The 19715-nt window shown below is 42.6% G+C and overlaps 1 protein-coding gene across 1 annotated transcript; it reads right to left on the bottom strand.

The window, feature by feature from the left end:
• Positions 1–8709: 8709 nt before the first annotated feature.
• On the bottom strand, positions 8710–11890 carry LOC119306983 (obtusifoliol 14-alpha demethylase-like). The gene is made up of 3 exons (XM_037583061.1): positions 11799–11890; positions 10222–10745; positions 8710–9903 (listed from the first exon to the last, which is right to left on the bottom strand). Exons 2-3 carry the CDS (start codon positions 10687–10689, stop codon positions 8905–8907), a joined length of 1467 nt encoding a protein of 488 aa, XP_037438958.1. The 5' UTR covers positions 10690–10745; positions 11799–11890; the 3' UTR covers positions 8710–8904.
• Positions 11891–19715: the final 7825 nt, after the last annotated feature.

Below are 19715 nucleotides of genomic sequence, written 5' to 3'. Positions count from 1 at the left end.
AGAAAGTTTATACCCTGCAGGGGTTTCCCAACTTAGCCCATGATAAGCTCTCGCGATCAACGAAGGATATACCTTCTCCCAGGAAGACCCATCAGTCTCGGAATCCCGGTTTACAAGACATTTCGACAATGGTAAAACAAGACCAGCAAAGCCGCCCGATGTGCCGACAAATCCCGATAGGAGCTGCACATATCTCGTTCTCAGGGCACACCGGATGAGCCAGATGTCGGGTTGGCATAGACCCCGGTTGCCCAGGGGGCGCCGGACATCGCTCAGGTTGGACCAACACTCGGAGGAGCACTGGCCCGGGGGGTAAAATAAAGATGACCCTTGGGCTCCGGGAACCCAAGGGAAAAAGGGCTAGGTGAGGCAAATGGTAAAACCAAGGTTGGGCCTTGCTGGAGGAGTTTTATTCAAAGCGAACTGTCAAGGGGGTCCCATAAATCACCCAACCGTGTAAGGAACGCAAAATCCGGGAACATAACACCGGTATGACGGAAACTAGGGCGGCAAGAGTGGAACAAAACACCAGACATAAGGCCGAGCCTTCCACCCTTTACCAAGTATATAGATGCATCAATAATATAAGAGATATTGTGATATCCCAACATAATCCTGTCCACCATGGAGCAATCTTCAACTTCACCTGCAACTAACAATGCTATAAGAGGGGCTGAGAAAAGCGGTAACATAGCCAAGCAATGGTTTGCTAGGAAGGTGAAAAAGGTTAGAGGCTGACATGGCAAATTGGGAGGCTTGAGGAACAAGTGATAGGTAGTGCAGCATAGCGATAGAATGAAGCAACTAGCATAGCAATGATAGTAGTGAGATCCAGGGTAGCGGTCATCTTGCCTGAAATCCCGCTAGGAAGAGGAATGAGTCCATGAAGAAGACGAACGGATGAAGACAAACCAAGCGTAGATGAACGAATCCTCACGATCGCAATGAAACAGGAACTATCGAAAAGAAGCACACAACATGGTAAACACACCACACATAGACAAGACATGATGCACAACCAAGCATGATGCATGACAAGGCTAGATGAGGCTACTCATGGCACAAGATGATGCAAACAAGAGCAACACATCAAAGCAAGTTTAGATGAGGCCGGAAACAACATATAACAAATCCGGTAAGTCCTCATATGCAAATTTAGAAATTGGTCCAGAACTGAATAAACCTTATGTTCAAGTTGTTAAACAACAAGTTAAGATGCACCAAGATGATCTACACGATATTCCAGTCAAGTTACCTATAAAGTTCATTTAATTCGGAGCTACGACCTAGAAGATATGAGCAAAACAAGTTAAACATGGCATTGATGCTAAATGCATCCAAACATCAAGCAAACACCTCAGAACAAGGATGCAACATGATAATATGAAGCTACATGCAATTCTAAGCAAGTTTCATATAGAGCACACTCAAAACGGAGCAACGGTTCAACACATACACTCTATACAAAACATAACGACAAGCTGTCCAAAACAGCAACTAAGCATCTAGAAAGCATCAAAACAATATGCTACAACATCCTAACAAGATAACAAAAGGCATGGACGTGATGTACAGGTAAAGCATGACAGAACATGAACACTGAGCTATCTCCAGAAACTACTAAAACATGCTCAAAATGACATGGCAAGATTGGAAATAATAACAATTTCAGTCATTAGCAGAAATAACATCAGGTTGCAATGCTTAGAGTTATCAAACAACATGTTACATGAACTTATCATGGCAAACAAAGGCATGTCATGAATCTACTAATTGCATATAACAAAAGTCCCGTACTGACCATGAGCCAAAAGGGCACAGAAAATATGATGGCACCCATGTAAACATGGAAAGTTATATGACACATTCATACATGGCAGAAACAGCAATAAGTAGGCATGTTGGTGAGCTTGAACCACTCACCACAGAGCAATACATGGCATGGCAAGGCAACCAACAGTAAGAAAACATGTTTATGAAGCTAAACATATCAAGAACAAGTTCATAGGGTGCATGGATCACTAGCAACAACCATGGCAACATTGAACTTAATGTTAACAGGCTGACAGCAACATTATTTAGTAAGTTTGGAGCAAGATAACAACATGTTACAGCAGGCTACAAATGCAACCAGGGGCATGAATGGATAGAGCATGACATGTATAACAAAACATCCTTAGTGAACATCTTCAGATTATGCATAGAATGAGTGGTAGCAGCAGGTTTACATAGAATCATAATATAACAGAATCAGCCTAGCAAAACAACAACAACAAGTACCCTATTTAACAAGCTCGATGCACTCACTAAAAGACACACAAAAATACATGGATGGCACAACTGTGAAGATGGCATGATGTAGCACAAAACACATGTAGAGCTCATGCTCATAAGATGCACACATCAAATTCAACAAAAATGACAAATCATCAAGTTATAACAGTCTCAGCAGATTAACATCATATAGCACTCTTGCAATGATGATTAGGGCATCAAGGTGAACTCAAACAAACATGGCACAATGGAATGAAATGTAGAGAATCTTACAACAAACATTTTGACATATTACACGCACGAAACGAAGCAATATGCAACAAGTTATGCCATGTCAAATTTGGCACCAGAATATGCAAAGCGGAGGGACTTGGTCAAATCTCGGAGTCAACCTTCGTGGATCCAGATCCGCACGGACTTCGAGGCGAGGCAGGACTCACCGGAGGCGGGTGGCGCGGCGGGCGGAGGGGGCGCCGGCGGGCCGCGGCCGGCCGGATCTGGCGCCGGCGGGGCGGCAACGGGGCCTGGCGGGCCGGACGGTGGAGGGAGCTCGCCAGCTCGGGGCGCGGGGCGCGCCGGCGAGAAGGCGACGGGCGGCAGAGAAGCTCGCCGGTTCGGGGGCGCGTGGAGGCGGCGGACTGCGGGTGGCGGCGGCGCGGAGGCGAGGGGCGGCGCCGGCGCGGGCGGTGCGGCGGCGCGGTCGAGCCCCGATCCATCCCGGGCGGGCCTAGCGGCGGCGGAGATCCAGGTCTGCGCGGGCCCTCGGTGGGCTTTGCGGGCCTGGCGGCGAAGTGGGTGCAAGGAGATGACGTGGTGCGCTGGGATTCATCCAGGGACAGCGGCGGACGTGTCCGACGCGGTGGGGGAGGAGAAATTAGGGTTTGGACCCAGATTTGGACGGGCAGGACCCATTTATAGATTCTGGGAGCTAGGAGAGTCCAAATGGGGAGCGGTTTTCGCCCACACTATCATGATTGAACGACCGAGAGCATGGAGAGGGTTTGGATGGGTTAGTGGGCTGTGGTGAAGGGGTGCTGGGCTGCAAAGAGAAGGGGCTTTTGCGGTTCCCCGGTTAACCACCGTTGGAGCATCAAACGACCTCCAAATGGCACGAAACTTGACAGGCGGTCTATAGGTGGTGTACCAAGGCCGCTTGGCAAATCACGGTCCGTTCCGAGAATGTTTAACACCCGCTCATGAAAAGGGACAAGAAGGGGACGCCGGATGACATAGGAGTGCCAGATTGCAAAACGGACAACGGGGAAAATGCTCAGATGCATGAGACGAACATGTATGCAAAATGAAATGCACATGATGACATGATAAAATGCAACACGCAAGCAAATGACATGGCAGCGATGGAGAATAACTGGCAGACACCTGGCGCATCGAATCCGAGGCGTTACAGACTATTTACGGAATACATGCCTGAAGGAAATATGCCCTAGAGCCAATAATAAAGTTTTATATTTCCTTATTTCATGATAAATGTTTGTTATTCATGCTAGAATTGTATTAACCGGAAACTTGATACATGTGTGGATATATAGACAAAACACCGTGTCCCTAGTAAGCCTCTACTAGACTAGCCCGTTAATCAAAAATGGTTAAGTTTCCTAACCATAGACTTGTGTTGTCATTTGATGAACGGGATCACATCATTAGGAGAATGATGTGATGGACAAGACACATATGTTAGCTTAGCATAATGACTGTTTAGTTTTATTGTTATTGCTTTCTCGATGTCAAATACATATTTCTTCGACTATGAGATTATGCAACTCTCGGATATCGGAGGAATGCCTTGTGTGCTATCAAACATCACAACATAACTGGGTGATTATGAAGATGCTCTACAGGTATCTCCGAAGGTGTTTGTTGGGTTGGCATAGATCGAGATTAGGATTTGTCACTCCGAGTATCGGAGAGGTATCTCTGGGCCCTCTCGGTAATACACATCGTAAGAAGCCTTGCAAGCAAAGTGACTAATGAGTTAGTTGCAGGATGATGTATTACGGAACGAGTAAAGAGACTTGCCGGTAATGATACTGAACTAGGTATGAAGATACCGACGATCGAATCTCGGGCTAGTAACATACCGATGGACAAAGGGAATTACATATGTTGTCATAAGGTTCGACCGATAAAGATCGTCATAGAATATGTAGGAGCCAATATGGGCATCCAGGTCCCGCTATTGGTTATTGACTGGAGAGGTGTCTCGGTCATGTCGACATAGTTCTTGAAACCGTAGGGTCCGCACGCTTAACGTTCATTGATGATATAGTATTATATGACTTATGATGTTGGTGACCGAATGTTGCTCGGAGTCCCGGATGAGATCACGGACATGACGAGGAGCTCTGTAATGGTCCGGAGGTAAAGATTCATATATTGGATGATATGGTTAGGCCAAGGGGTCAGGCCCACGGGGCTATAGGTCGGTGCAAAATAAAGTTTTGCGGAGGTCAGAGGCCAAACGCCGGAGACCCTGGCGTCTGGCCCTGGGCCATACGCCAAGGATTGTGGCGTTTAGTCCTGGAGTCCGAGTGGGACTCTTGCCTTTCGGGCAAACCCGACTTCGAGGAGGCTTTTGCTCCAAGTTTCGATCCCAAGGCTCAACATATAAATAGAGGGCCAGGGCTAGCACCAAAGACACATCAAGATTCACCAAGCCGTGTGCCGGCAACCCTGGCCCCTCTAGTTTATCCTCCGTCATAGTTTCCATAGTGCTTAGGCGAAGCCCTGTGGAGATTGTTCTTCACCAACACCGTCACCACGCCGTCGTGGTGCGGAACTCATCTACTACTTTGCTCGTCTTGCTGGATCAAGAAGGCGAGGACGTCATCGATCTCAACGTGTGCTGAACGCGGAGGTGCCATACATCCGGTACTTGATTGAGACGGATCGTGAAGGTGTACGACTACATCAACCGCGTTGATAAACGCTTCCGCTTAGCGATCTTCAAGGGTATGAAGATGCTCCCCTCCTCTCCTTGCTATGCATCTCCTAGATAGATCTTGCGTTAGTGTAGGAAATTTTTAAAATTGCATGCTATGTTCCCCAACAATGCCTACATTACATTGATGAACTGGAGCTAGTTCTGTGTCTCCCTAGGTTATGACTGTTATATGGTGAATATCATCCAACGAAATCACCGATCCAATGCCTACGAGCTTTTCACATATTGTTCTTGCTGCATTACTATTGCTATTGCTAATGTTTCAACTACTAAAAAATTGTTACTGCTGTTACCATTACTATTGCTATCGTTACTATCACTATCAAACTATCATATTACTGTGCTACTGATCACTTTGCTGCAGATATTTAAATCTCCAGGTGTGGTTGAATTGACAACTCAACTGCTAATACTTACAAATATTCTTTGGCTCCACTTGTGTCGAATCAATAAATTTGGGTTGAATATTCTACCCTCGAAAACTGTTGTGAACCCCTATACTTGTGGGTTATCACGGTCTCTTGCTACTCCACTAGTATGCAGTCTCACCTCTAAGATATAAGTTCATTGCTTCATGATCCTCAGTTAGTCATATACGTACTTATTTGCTGGCTTTGGTAATGTTAGTCATATCAAATGTTACAGATTTTTTCATTTAATTTGACAACAAGAAGAGTGCTTTATTTTCCTATTATAGTCTTAGTATGAGTTCCTTACGAAAATCTATGGACTGTAGAGCGCAAATCAATACATGGTAGAAAGTAAGGACGGAAACTTCAAAGAAATTTGGCATTCCATGCTAGAAACACAACCGAATATTATGGCCTCTGGGTAAAAATAATATTATGCCTTCCGAGTGTTACTCCGACACTTGGTACGCCAGTATTCTACACTACTTAGGAATAGAAGTTACTTAGGATAATGCAAAAAATACCCTAATGATTTCTATGAGCAAACCTCTATATTAGAGAATACTTTCACACAATATGTAATAAAAATGGATTGAAATTAATAACATATTTGTTGTTCCTCACAAAGTTCACTGATGATACTGGATGTACAAATATCCATTCAAGTACGCGACAAAAAGGATTTTATTGTACCAGATTGGAAATGGAGTCTAATGCTGGACCATCCAATTCATCATATGAAACAATCAATGAAATAGATAATCATCAAGAATGTCGCTATGTCACACCAAATGAGATTCTTTGGGCCCGTCCATACAAAGATTTTGTGTTATACTTGTTGCAGTGATGATTGATTCAATGTCCAGGTTCCCCATAAGGTATGTCCCAAAGAAAAGCTTCTTGGTCGACAATGCACAAATGTTGCCCTCTACAAAGGTTATACGATTTCTATTCATTCAGAGATATATTTTTCTTCTTTAATTTCAACCTAATTCCCTACAAAAGACTAACATGAACCATGAAATACTTCCAACCATATCAAAGCAAAGAACTAATGACCCAACCATCTTCAGAGATAAGTATTGAAAAGTTTGCCATTAGCCACGAAATAGAAGTTACAAGCTCTATATACACACATATGACTTAACTTTTGCTACTCATAGTCCGATGATCCGAACACTAGAGAACTCAAATAATACTACACCTCCCTCTTGCCAAGACACAACTATTGACACTGAGAATGGTCAAAATGAGTAAAAAAATAGAACACTGTTTAAATCTACAGGTTTAGATTGAACATGACATTCATGAATGTCGTTTTTTTCACAAGCACCCTTTAGCTAAAAGAATCATTAAATTTACAGAAGATAAAACACCAACAAAGAGAGGTAAGAACATATAGATATTCATTTTTTCCATGGAATTTCTCACCAATGCAATATTTACATGCCATAATAAAAAAGAGGTAGATATTGACGCTATAGAACTTAATCTTCAGGTTGGCAAAAAGCACAAGCAAGAGCATTCCAAATTCCAAATATAAGATCCACCATTCCTGCTTTCTATCCTCAAGCAGCATTGCAGACAACAATGTGATAGTGAACAACTAAGAAGCATGAGATGATAACAACAATAAAAAGAAGGTATTATCAGTTTCATGTCCACACAAAATTATCAAAAAAACCAGTTTCTCTCTGCTGGCCTAATTACACGATGATAACTGTATCCATGATGCTCTCTTTTTTACCGTGTGCAGCACATCGTCAAGCACACATACACGCATCAACGAACTACACCTGCCTTCTATTTTAATTAGTTGTGTGTGGCTTAAATTGTTATCCAGTCAAACTCTAATTACTACTAATTCTCGATGATCCTATGCATGTAGTGAGATATGGATTCATCTTTTGCAACTATATATGGTCTGAACTGCCTTCTATTTAAATTTGCTATATTGTGGTTTAGGTTGTAATCCAGTCAAACTCTTATTTAGTTAGTTATTACATGATGGATCGTGTGCATGTAGTGAGACATGGATTATCTTATGCAACTGATAAGTCTTAATTGTGATGTATATGGGATACTATGCACCTTATTGAGATGATTATGTATATTTTACTATAATTGTTGTCAATATACACTTTTTTCATGTTGCATATGCAAATGGTTCAAAAATAAGAATATGTCATGTCAAATTTTCCATGACATTGCTTCCCAAATCTTGATTACATCTATGTCAACAAACCTGCCAAAATGCTACAGTAGCTAGCTACTAAACTAAATCATACTGCATTAACACTTTACCTATAGCCAATAACTGCATCACCCAAGGCCATGCAACAGGTACATAGCAAGCATAGAGGCCAAGCTCTACGGCAAGCAAGCCAGCTAACAAGTATATGTTTCCTTTCATGATTTGCAAAATTTATCATTGCATCAACTCTTATCCGCAAATTTCTGCAGCAACGCGCCGGGTACCATGTAGTACAAACGAGTTGTAGGACCCGAAATCTCGTCGGTGCTCAAGCAGACATCGGGACCAGAACACACGCACATGAATAGATCAACATGCATGAAGTTAGCCAGAGGCATGTATCATGCCTCATAATTTTCTTACTAGTAGGGTAGAGACGCGGTGGTGTGTCGTGCCCTATAATTGGTCTGTTGTTATATTTGTAACTCAACTATTTGTTCAGTGTAATTTTTTTAGTGAGTAGGATAGAAGCATTATTTTTTGTGTGTTTATCTTGTGGTGGATTTGCAAGGTGTGGAAGTCTACCTCATACATTTATCGACAATTTAAGGTTTGAAATGTCTAATAAGTCTCCATGCACCTCTTAATATAGTTTACGGTTTGAAATGTCCTATAGTTAGTCTCCGTGTAGTGCTTCATATAATTTATGGTTTGATATGTCTTATAAGGCTCCATTCACCTCTTGTAAGGTGGGGAAGTATGCCTTGCATGCATCTACTAGAAATTTATGCTTTACAAACCATTGCAGATAGGCATCCTTGGCACAGCAACACGAGGGGAAGAGGAGAGAGAAGACGAGGTAGTGAAAATAGATTCAACTTGGCTGTCTGTACTGATCAACAAAGGAAGGCTTATAATGCCAATTACAACTTGGAGTAAAAGAAATCAAGTCTAACTGAATTTGGAGACAGCAGGAAAACCTTCTTCGGGACGAACCTTTCCATACCCAAATTCTTATTCTAAACTAACTAGGTATGATTATTAGTATTACTACTTATCAATGGCTAGCAGTGCAACAATTGATGTCTCTTATAACTTATCATTACTTTTCCTTTAGGCTCTTGGCCCATCTTTCTCAAGTCTGCATTGGGGAAAGGAGATATTAGCTTGAGCTCAAAGTTTCTTAGCAGATGGCTCCATATCACCTTAATTTGCAGGTAAGCCAAGGCCATGCCAGGGCAAACATGCCTTCCACCACCAAATGTCGTGAAAGAGTACTCACCACCAACTTTATCCTCCTCTCTTCCAGGACCAAACCGATCCGGATCATACACATGAGGGTCAGTGTAAACGTGTGCCAGCTTATTGTTGAACGCCGTAGGGATTACAACAGTATGCCCTCCAGGTATGTCATATTCCTTGCCTTCCTTGGTCTGCACCTTGAATTTCTTATGTGCCTTGCGAGCTAACATTTGTGCTGGTGTATGCATCCTAATCGCCTCCTTGATGCATCTATTCAGGGTATCCATCTCTAACAAGGCATCATAGCCTATTTGGTTCTTGTACTTGCTAAGGATATGCTTTTGCTCCTCCATGGCAGCTATTAAGAACTTGGTGTTGCTCAACATGAAAGCTCCGGTCCATATACTAGTGATAGAGCTTGGGTGTTTTCCAGCAAAGATGAGGGCCATGACCATGCCAGAAATTTCTCCGTCCGTTATGGAGCGACCATCTTTATACTTGGAATCCATCAACCTCTGTAGTGCATCCTCCTCGGCACGGCTAGAACTCCTGCGTGACCTGATAGTTGTGGTGAATATTTCTTTCAGCCTATTGTGTGCCTTGTCGCGTCGGCGGTTTGTCGGAGTTGGAATATATGGAAACAAGTAACTGAAAAAGTTTAAGCCATTCTCAAGTTCATGGAACAGTGAGTATACTTCTTTCAGCATCATCTGCCGAACCTCATATCCGAGTAGGCACCGACTTGAGATAAACATGAGCACCTGCTCAAGTTCATGTTTAAGATCAACTATGCCATCATGTCCCCAGTTTGCAAAGTAGGCCTACATAGTAGTATAAGAAAGCCATCAGTCAAGTGCAACGTACATGCATGGTATCACTACTCTTGTCATCTATATCTTACATCCAAAACTAATGACAAATGCCAAAACCAGGTCCAGCACATACGCCATCTTGCGAAAACACATGTACTTGTATAGTCAACTTACGTATGTACTTAGTTTAAGTAAAGGAATTTACCCAAGCAAACTGCCTCTAGAAGAGGCGTATTGGAGAATATATGAAACCAAAAAACTTAAATAGTGATATTGAATAAAATCCAGAGGGAGTCAAAATAAAGTGAAGGGCTCTTTTAGATGTACCTCTACTTCTTGAAATATGGGATCAACGAGGCTTCGCAACTTGGATGGCTTTAATATATCAAGCAGGAAGTTTACTTGCTCACTGCGAGTTGCGACATCTACACCATACAAAACTTCCTGGCCAAAGATGGGAACAGTAACCTCGGCAAAATTACCAAAGCTAATCTCTGACTCGAGCCCTTGGAAGAAATGAGCCGAGACATCTGGTCCAACCAACAAGGTTATCTTTGGCCCAAGCAAATTTATTGTAAATACACTGCCGTACCTTGTGTATAGATCATTGATTGTAACCCCAAAACCCTTTTTAAAAACCGAAGGTAAGAGAGCAAGGACATTCACCACAGGTGGAAGTGGTCTTGTGGGCAAATGATGGATATTGCTTTTCCATCTTGAAATCTTAGTGGATACAATAGTTATGAAAAAGAGAGCTATGGCCAACCATGTGGTTCTAGTTGCCAGCATGTCCATGATGTCGTGTCTAATAGTTATGTAGGCAGCCAACTATGAACCCAATATGACTGGCGCTGCAAAAAACATGAACATATATTGAGGTAGTAAGTTAGATATGCATGTATCTATACAATTAAATTTAGTGAGATGACAAAACTGACGTGTGTTTAATTTGTAAGGTGATTCACATTTGCTATTCAGTTTATTTCTTGGTTCTCACAATGTTAGAATGGGAAAATAACCCAAGCTTGTGCTTATCCATACAAGGCCGTGGTTTGCCGGTAGCTCAACCGCATGTTGGTTGCATCAAGGACAGGGGATTATCTCACAACTTGTAAGTGCTGGCTGTAGGTTTTTGAGGAAATAACACTTTAAGAGTATTCTTTGATAATCTTTAGTTTAACAAAATGAACTAAATTAATACTTACATCAATTTGAATCTAGTTCATTTTTGGTTGAACAAAACAGGGGTCAGAAAGTACTCTGTGGGCCAAAAATTAGCAACCCTAATTGCATTAGGAGATGTCACGAACTAGAGCTTTGACATGGTTTTGCTAGTTTCGCAAAAAGAAAAACACCACCTAAGGCCTAAGAAATTTTTCTTGGGATTTGTTTTTGTGGGAATAAGCTAACTAAGTGAGATCATAATTTGTCCTCTAGCTGAGCTGTCGGTATGGCTGAGGTTGATTTTGTAGATGTGGACATGACACAACAAGACGTTGATCGGTTGATGCCATGAAAAAAGGTCGGTCGAGTGCCGTTTATACACCTACCAATTAAGTTGGTGAGTTTTTTTCCAGTAATAAGAAACGTTGGCTAAAGGGGGAAGAATCACTCCAATAACTGTCTGTTATTTAGGTGGAAGATGAGAATTCTCCATGATTTAAATTGCGGATAGCACCCTAGCGGAGCCCACTACACGGACTCAAAAGCGGGTTTGCCACTGCAATGCGAACTCCAGCCACGAAACTAGCGCTCTGTTCTCAGTATTCAGTTAATCTAAATAAGATGATATATGAAACATATGTAGGTAAAGCGTAGCACATGACGGTATAGCAGTGCCAGTTTCGTTTGAGCAGAGAATTCACTCAAATTGAAAGGAGAACGCATAGGTAGTATGTGCATACCTCAATCACAAGTCGATTCTTTCCAGGTTCCTGAACTCATCCGTGAGGTGTGTCTCAATGGAACATTGATAGCAGGAGTACCAAGAGAGCAGCGTTATTTATAAGCTCGCAGCCCAGCGTTATTAGACAATCAGAAAGATCGACCTTCAAAGTTAGATATTGGATTGCTCCTACATGCGGAATGGGAAGATGGTACACGCTATGACATATAAATGTAAAGTCAGAAAGCCAACGGAATTTATAAATTGCACGGTTTGCGCGTGTTACTTAAAGTTGATGACAGGATGGTACACGCTATTACATATAGAAGTAAAGTCAATGACTGGATGGCAGCTAAATATAGCTAGTGCTATCACAAGCCATCCTAATTGTCAAGGATATATCGTCTTGGTATTAATATATTATCTTTATCAGAAATTTTGCAGAGGAGGATGAAACTGAAAAAAGACATTATTTTCATCACTAAACTTCAGCTAGAGTGAAATTTTCATCTTTGAACTTTAATAGCTCACATTTCTACTCGGGCTTTCAACACATGGCAGGGAAAACAGATCTAGGATATATTTCTTTTTTTTGTAATTTTGGATACAATGCAAGAAGATAGGCCATGGTAAATTCAATGCATTAATTATATTTGGAAGGTAGAAATTCTAGAGGATCACAACAGTAGCAACAGACTAGTGTATACAACACAGAGCCTCCCGACTCCTCCCATGTCGCCCCTGTGCGGCGACTGGGGGGGAACCCTAGCGCCGCCGCGTCCTCGTCCCTCCCCCGACCTCCCCTCCTCGCCGCCGCCGGGCAAAGCCCGGTCGGCGGCGGCGGCGGCGGGATCTCTTCTCCCATGGCTCGCTAGATCTGGCGCGGGCGGATCGCAGCGGTGGTTGGCGGCGCGGGCTTGGGGGCGATGGCAGTTTCCCATGGTGTGCGTGGGAGTCCGCTCAGGGCGCGCGGTGATGGCCCTCGGCAAGCGGTGGCGGGCGCTGGGCTCTCGGCGGCGCTCCGGCGTGTGCAGGCGGCGGTGGTCCCTGTGCACGGTCGGCGGCTCCGTCTCTGACCCGGACGGCGCGGGGGATGGCGGCGGCCCGGCGTGGCCGGCGATCTGGATGCGGTGGTGCCGGCAGCTCGCTGATCTGCCGGTGCTCTAGGGTTCTGCCTGGTGGTGCTGGTGGTGACGGCGGCCCGTGCACGAGAGTTGGATCCCTTCGAACTGATCTGGGTAAAAACTTGCCTTCGGCGTCTGCTAAGGCCGGCGGCGGCGGCGCTATCTGCGCCGTTCCCTTCTTGAAGCCACCGGAAAGCCACCGGAATTTATAAATTGCACGGTTTGCGCGTGTTACTTGAAGTTGATGACAGGATGGTACACGCTATGGATGGCAGCTAAAGTCAATGACTGGATGGCGGCTAAATATAGCTAGTGCTATCACAAGCGCATCCTAATTGTCGAGGATATATCGTCTTGGCATTAATATATTATCTTTATCTGAAATTTTGCAGAGGATAGGAAGTTGAAAAAAAGACATCATTTTCATCACTAAACTTCAGCAACAGTGAAATTTTAATCTTCGAACTTTAATAGGGCACATTTCTACTCGGGCTTTCAACACATGGCAGGGAAAACAGATCTAGGATATATTTCTTTTTCCTGTAATTTTGGATATAATGCAAGAAGTTAGGCCTTGGTAAATTCAATGCATTAATTATATTAGGACTCTTTTCATAGTGCAAGAAAAACATGATCTAACTTAACTTTGTTGGTTTCCCTAAAAAGATGCAAATCTCCTATTATATACTAGATGAACAATGCGGATAAAAAATGGGGAAATAGACTAGAAAATCCCATGTTAATTAGAATATACCGGCCATTAACCTGGTGGACCTTCATAAATTAAGGAATCATAGCAGTTTGATCTTGTAGCCGAAAAATTGTAAATGGGTCTCTCAACTTAATGACCTGCATAGATGCCAACTAAACATAATCCTTTAATATAAAAACATTTTTTTCCCAAGCTACAGGTTGCATTTGAGATCAAGGACTCGATCTTCGACATACAAAATTCAGTTGGCCTCCCAATTTAATGTCCCACGTAGATCAAACTAAATGTTATCTTTGTACATCATCAATCGAGGACGGCATAAATGATGTGATCATATTTTTTTTGGAAAAAGATGCTGCATCAGCCAATGCAATTTATAATAGCATGGCTTGCGGGTATTCTTTAAAAATGATGAGAAGATTGTACAAGCTATGACACATATAAGTAAAGTCAATGATTCGGTGGTGGCGAAGTATAGTGCTATCATGAGCATGTCCTAATTGCTGAGAATATATCTTCTTGATATTAATATATTTTCTTCATTGAATTTTTTTGAACAGAATAAGAAATAAACAAGACATAATCTTCATCATGAAACTTTGGCTAGAGTGAACATTTCATCCTTGAACTTTAATAGGGCATATTCCTAATTGGGCTTTCAACACACGGCGGGGAAAATAAATCTAGGATATACTGCTTTTCTCTTCTAATTATGGATATAATGCAAGAAAATAGACCTTGCTAAATTTAACACTTTTCTACGTTTGGACTCTTTTCATAGAGTGTAAGAAAAAATGATCTAACTTAACTTTTTTAGTTTTCCCAAAAATATGCAAATTGAACGTGAAAAGGAAATTGCAGAGAGTAGAAGCAAGTGGAAGTAGGGGGCGTCTAAAATGCAAAAAGAGAAGAAAAGAAAGAATTTGATTGCTAGTGGTTACGTGTAGCGACCCAACCTGAATGGATCGGAGCCTGCGTGCTTACTATGCTAGTCCCTGGATCGGTTTGCTAGCACACACAATACTCGATGAAATAACATAGTTCAATCACACACTTTATTACATCTATAAGCCACAAATATAGTATTTGTTACATAAATATGACTGAAGGCCATCTAAAGAAAAAAAACCGTGGAAGCATCTAAAAATAACGAGTCCATCCAACTCCACTAGCAAAACTGAGTGCAGAACAACGACCTCGCAACTTAATCCTTGTCGGACAAATCTGCAACATGATAAGTTGCAACCGTGTAGGTCAGCACATGGAATGTACTGTCAAGTAACACCATAAGAGAGAACAAAAGTCCTACCTCTACACGCAATTGGCTGGTGGAAAGTTCCAAGTTTATTTTTTACATAAAGCCATTTTTTCTACTATCAAAAGGAATATTGTATTCTACCATTATCATAATTATTGAGATAGAGCCCCCAACTCAATCTATTCCCAAAGTTGATCTAACCCATTCATTAATTAAATGTGACGAGATCTCTCGATAATCCCACTTCTAGATGCCGAAGATGTTTGTAACCTTGGACATGACTAATTGATTAGTTTTACACTCTGCGGAGATTTGTGCACGTTCCTCACAAGACTCGTTCACCTCCTTTGTAGCTCATCACACTTAGGGTATGTAACCTGGAAGACCGAGACATGGTCTTTCAGAAGAGTTTCCCATAACTCCGCTAGTGCCCATCCCACCTAGTTATATCTACTTCTCGTAGCACTACCAAGTAAGAGTCACTACAACTGTCAAACCAATCCCGAGTCTATAGTAACTTGTGGCTGCACACATGAGCTTCTAGTTATGAAAACATGATTGACCCCTTTGAGCCTGGGTGGCTTTCCAAATAAGAGTGAACCCCTGGATAACCCAGGACACACCCGGCAAATTCCTGGTAACCCCAAGATACCCCTCACCTTGCAACCATTCCACTAGATGATTCTCTAGTATTTAGTTGGTCCTATTTATTAAATGGCCACTCGCCTCATAATGAATCACACCCCAATCCCTGTCTACATTAGAGAAGCAATATAATTCTACACGGTGGCGACAATGATGTAAGACGACCTACCTCAGTGAATTACTGGGTGTATCAAGCATAGCCATCTTATATAAACATACTCATGCAATCCTACGTCAAAAGGGACTAAATACATTGAAAACATGGGGATAAAAGGGGTATGATCAAGATGTAACTTGCCTTGGATCTGGTGATCAAACTCTAGAGATTGGTAATACTCGCTTCTCACTCTGGAAATCTATCGTAAACAAACAAGGGCACATAGGCAATCATTCAAACTCCAAAAGAAAGACAAAGAAAGATTTCAAAAACTCCAAAAGAACCAAATCAATCTACTTGACAAGATCATCCATGACTCGCAACTCGGCTTGTGTTTTGTTTTTCATCGCAGTGGTAGGTCAACCCTTGACTCGCAAGCAGGCTTGTAATTTGTTTCATCCCAGTTGATGGTCGCCCGTGACTCAGAACTGGGCTCGTAGTTTCCTAGTTGTCCTAGTTGCAAGTTCACCCTCGACTCACAACTAGGCTCATAGTTATCCGAGTTGCAAGCCCACACTCGAGTCATAACTGGAGCATGTGTTTAAGTTTTTCATCATAGTTGCAAGTCCATCCGAGACTTGTAACCGGGCCCATAATTTTTTCATCACAGTTTCAAGTCGATCCTTGACTCGCAATTTGGCCCGTAGTTTCATAGTTATCCCAGTTGCAAGTCCATCCTCGACTCGCAAATGGGCTCGTAGTTGTCTCTGTTGTAAGTACACGCTCCACTCACAACTAGGTATGTGTTTTGTTTTCATCCTAGTTGCAAGTTCATGCTCGAATCGCAACTGGGTTTGTATTTTTAATTGTCGCAGTTGTAAGTCCACCCTTGACTCGTATATGGTCTTATAGTTTTGTGTAGTTATATCAATTGCAAGTCCGTCATTGACTCGCAACTAGGACCGTAGTTTGTTTCATCTCAGTTGCAAGTCCTTTCTTGACTTGCAACTTGGCTCAGAATTTCGTAGTTGTCCTAGTTGCAACTCCATCCTCAACTAGAAACTAGCATATGTTTTTGTTTTTCATCCCAGTTGCAAGTCCACACTTGACTAGCAATTGGGTTCGTAGTTTGTTATTGTCCCAGTTGGAAAATCACCCCCGACTCTCAACTCGTATTGTAGTTTTGTGTAGTTGTTCGAGTTGCAAGTCCACTCTCAACTCGCAACTAGGCCTATAGTTTATTTTTATCTCAGTTGGAAGTCCACCCTCGAGTCGCAATTGGGACTATAGTTTGTTTTCATCCCAAATGCAACTCCACCCTCAACTCACAACTAGGTTCGTAGTTTTCTCAATTGCAAGTCCATCCTCAAATCAAAACTGATCTCGTAGTTTTTTGTAGTTGTCCCACACTTGCAAATCCACCCTCGACTCACAACTCAGCCCATAGTTTGGTTGCTTTCCCAGGTGAAAGTTCTAATCCTAGTTGGAAGTCCACTCTCGACTCACAACTTGTATCATAATTTTATGTAGCTGTCCTAGTTGCATGTCCACCCATGACTCGTAAGTAGGCCCATAGTTTGGTTTTCATCCAGTTGCAAGTCCACCATCAACCCGCAACTGGGACAATAGTTTATTTTCAGCCTAGTTGCAAGTCCACCCTTGACTCGCAACTAGGCTCGTAGGTTTCCCAGTTGCAAGTTCACCCTCGAATCACAACTGGTCTCGTAGTTTTGTGTAGTCATCTGAGTTACATGTTCACACTCGACCCACAACTAGGTCCATAGTTTTATTTTCATCCCAGTTGCAAGTCCACCGTCAACTCGCAAATGGGGTCAAAGTTTTTTTGTTGCCTCAATTTGCAAGTACACCATGGGCTTACAACTAACACCAACCTTTTTTTGTTCTCCCCTCCTAGTTGCAAGCCCACTCTGTACTTGCAATCAGGCTTTTTGTTAAAATTTTATTTGTTGCCTTAGTAACAAGCCCACGCTCGTTTTATGAGCAGGTCGTCCTTTTTTATTCTTCACCCCAGTTGCAAGTCCACCACAGACTTACAATTGGGCTCCAAGCTTTTTATGTCGCAATTACAAGTTCACATCAACCCGCAACTGGGGCGAGCGGCCAATTTTTATCCCAGGTACAATTACATCTTCAATACGCAAAACGTGAGCCCTGACCCTAACAGTTACAAGTCCACTTTCTTTGCGCTTTTTAGCTTCTCAACACTGTACATTCTTTTTGGCCCACCCCTTTTTTTAAATGTCCTAGTTGCAAGCCCATCTTCGACCCCTTTTTGAATACTATATGCGACCGAGTCGGAGAGACCCAGGTTTTCATGTATTATTTTTTTCAAAGCTACCATTTATAGGATTTTTAATTCGCAGCCCATTGAGTTAGTTCCCCACCGTTTTCAAAATCTCACATTTTTTTAATAGTTGTATCCCGCAAAAAAAATCTCATAGTTGTGTAGAAATGAGACACACCCTTTTGAGTCATATTCTTTTGTGTACTAGGAATACCCTGCGCGTTGCGGCGGGAATTTGTTGAGATTTTTTTGGTAGCATCCACATGGCAAAGAAGAGACCAAATTGAATCTATAGTATGGACGACTTCCTATAGAGGTGATAATAATTAAAAATATGACGGATTTGGTATATAAGCGATTCAAATTTATTCACGGTATAAATATACATTGTATGGTAAAATTATAGCACTTTTTAGCATTAACGATATTCCTAGCAGTATCCATTATTCAACAATGTATCTAAATAGTGGATTGTGGCGCCGGACAATGTGTCAGTGGAGTGTTAAGTCGTGCACTGGTAGAAAAAGAGGCTTCCGTCCAGCCCCATTAGTCGCGAAAGTGTAGGAACCGCGACTAATGAAGTCTTTAGTCGCGGTTCGGCAGACGAACCGCGACCAAAGGCCTGGGCCCAGGGCGCTCGGTGGCCAGCTGGTGCACGTGAGGGGCTTTAGTCGCGGTTGGCCAGGCCAACCGCGACTAAAGGTGCGCAAAGGCCTTTAGTCGCGGTTGGCCAGGCCAACCGCGACTAAAGCTCCTCCCCTATATATACCAGTTCAGCACACTCACTTAGCCATTTGGTGCCACTTCTCTTCACAAGCTTCACAAGGGGGTGTAGGTTTGCTTTTGGTTCCTCTTATGCACACAAGGTGTTTGATGAAATACCCTAAGAGGGTGAAACAAACATGATATGAAGTGTTGGAGCCACACTTGAGGTTCCTCATTTATTTTTTCCTCCTCGATCGCGGTTAGCAACTTGAACCTTTCATGCATGTGTGTCATTGATAAAATATGCATGTGTGCAGTTCATTGTTTAATTTATATTGTTTGTAGCTAGTTAGTTTAACAAATGCATGATGGTTAATTATATATTTTATATTATAATAATGCAGATGAATCGACAATGGATGTACGGTAACCGACTCTCCGGCGAGTTCACTACGGGTTTGAAAGATTTCCTCGTAGTGGCTAATGCGAACAAGCAGGGGGGTTTTGTTATCTGTCCATGTGTTATCTGTAAGAATCAGAAGGGTTACTCTTCCTCAAGAGATGTTCACATGCATCTGCTTCGGCACGGTTTCATGCCAAGCTATAATTGTTGGACCAAGCATGGAGAAAGAGGGGTTATAATGGAAGAAGATGAAGAAGGGGATGATTTCATCGATGAAAGCTATCTTGCTCATTTCGGTGATACTTTCATGGAGGATGCTGAAGGTGAAGGGGAAGGTGAAGAAGAGGCACGTGATGATCCCGTTGATGATCTTGGTCGGACCATTGCTGATGCACGGAGACGCTGCGAAACTGAAAAGGAGAGGGAGAATTTGGATCGCATGTTAGAGGATCACAGAAAGGCGCTGTACCCCGGATGCGATGATGGTCTGAAAAAGCTGGGCTGCACACTGGATTTGCTGAAATGGAAGGTAGAGGCAGGTGTAGCTGACTCGGCATTTGAAAACTTGCTGAAAATGTTGAAGAATATGTTTCCAAAGGATAACGAGTTGCCCGCCAGTACGTACGAAGCAAAGAAGGTTGTCTGCCCTCTAGGTTTAGAGGTTCTGAAGATACATGCATGCATCAA

The sequence above is a fragment of the Triticum dicoccoides genome, chromosome 5B (assembly GCF_002162155.2).
Source record: "Triticum dicoccoides isolate Atlit2015 ecotype Zavitan chromosome 5B, WEW_v2.0, whole genome shotgun sequence".
In the NCBI taxonomy this organism is placed as follows: domain Eukaryota; kingdom Viridiplantae; phylum Streptophyta; class Magnoliopsida; order Poales; family Poaceae; genus Triticum; species Triticum dicoccoides.
This window is presented reverse-complemented; position numbering and strand designations above follow the sequence as displayed.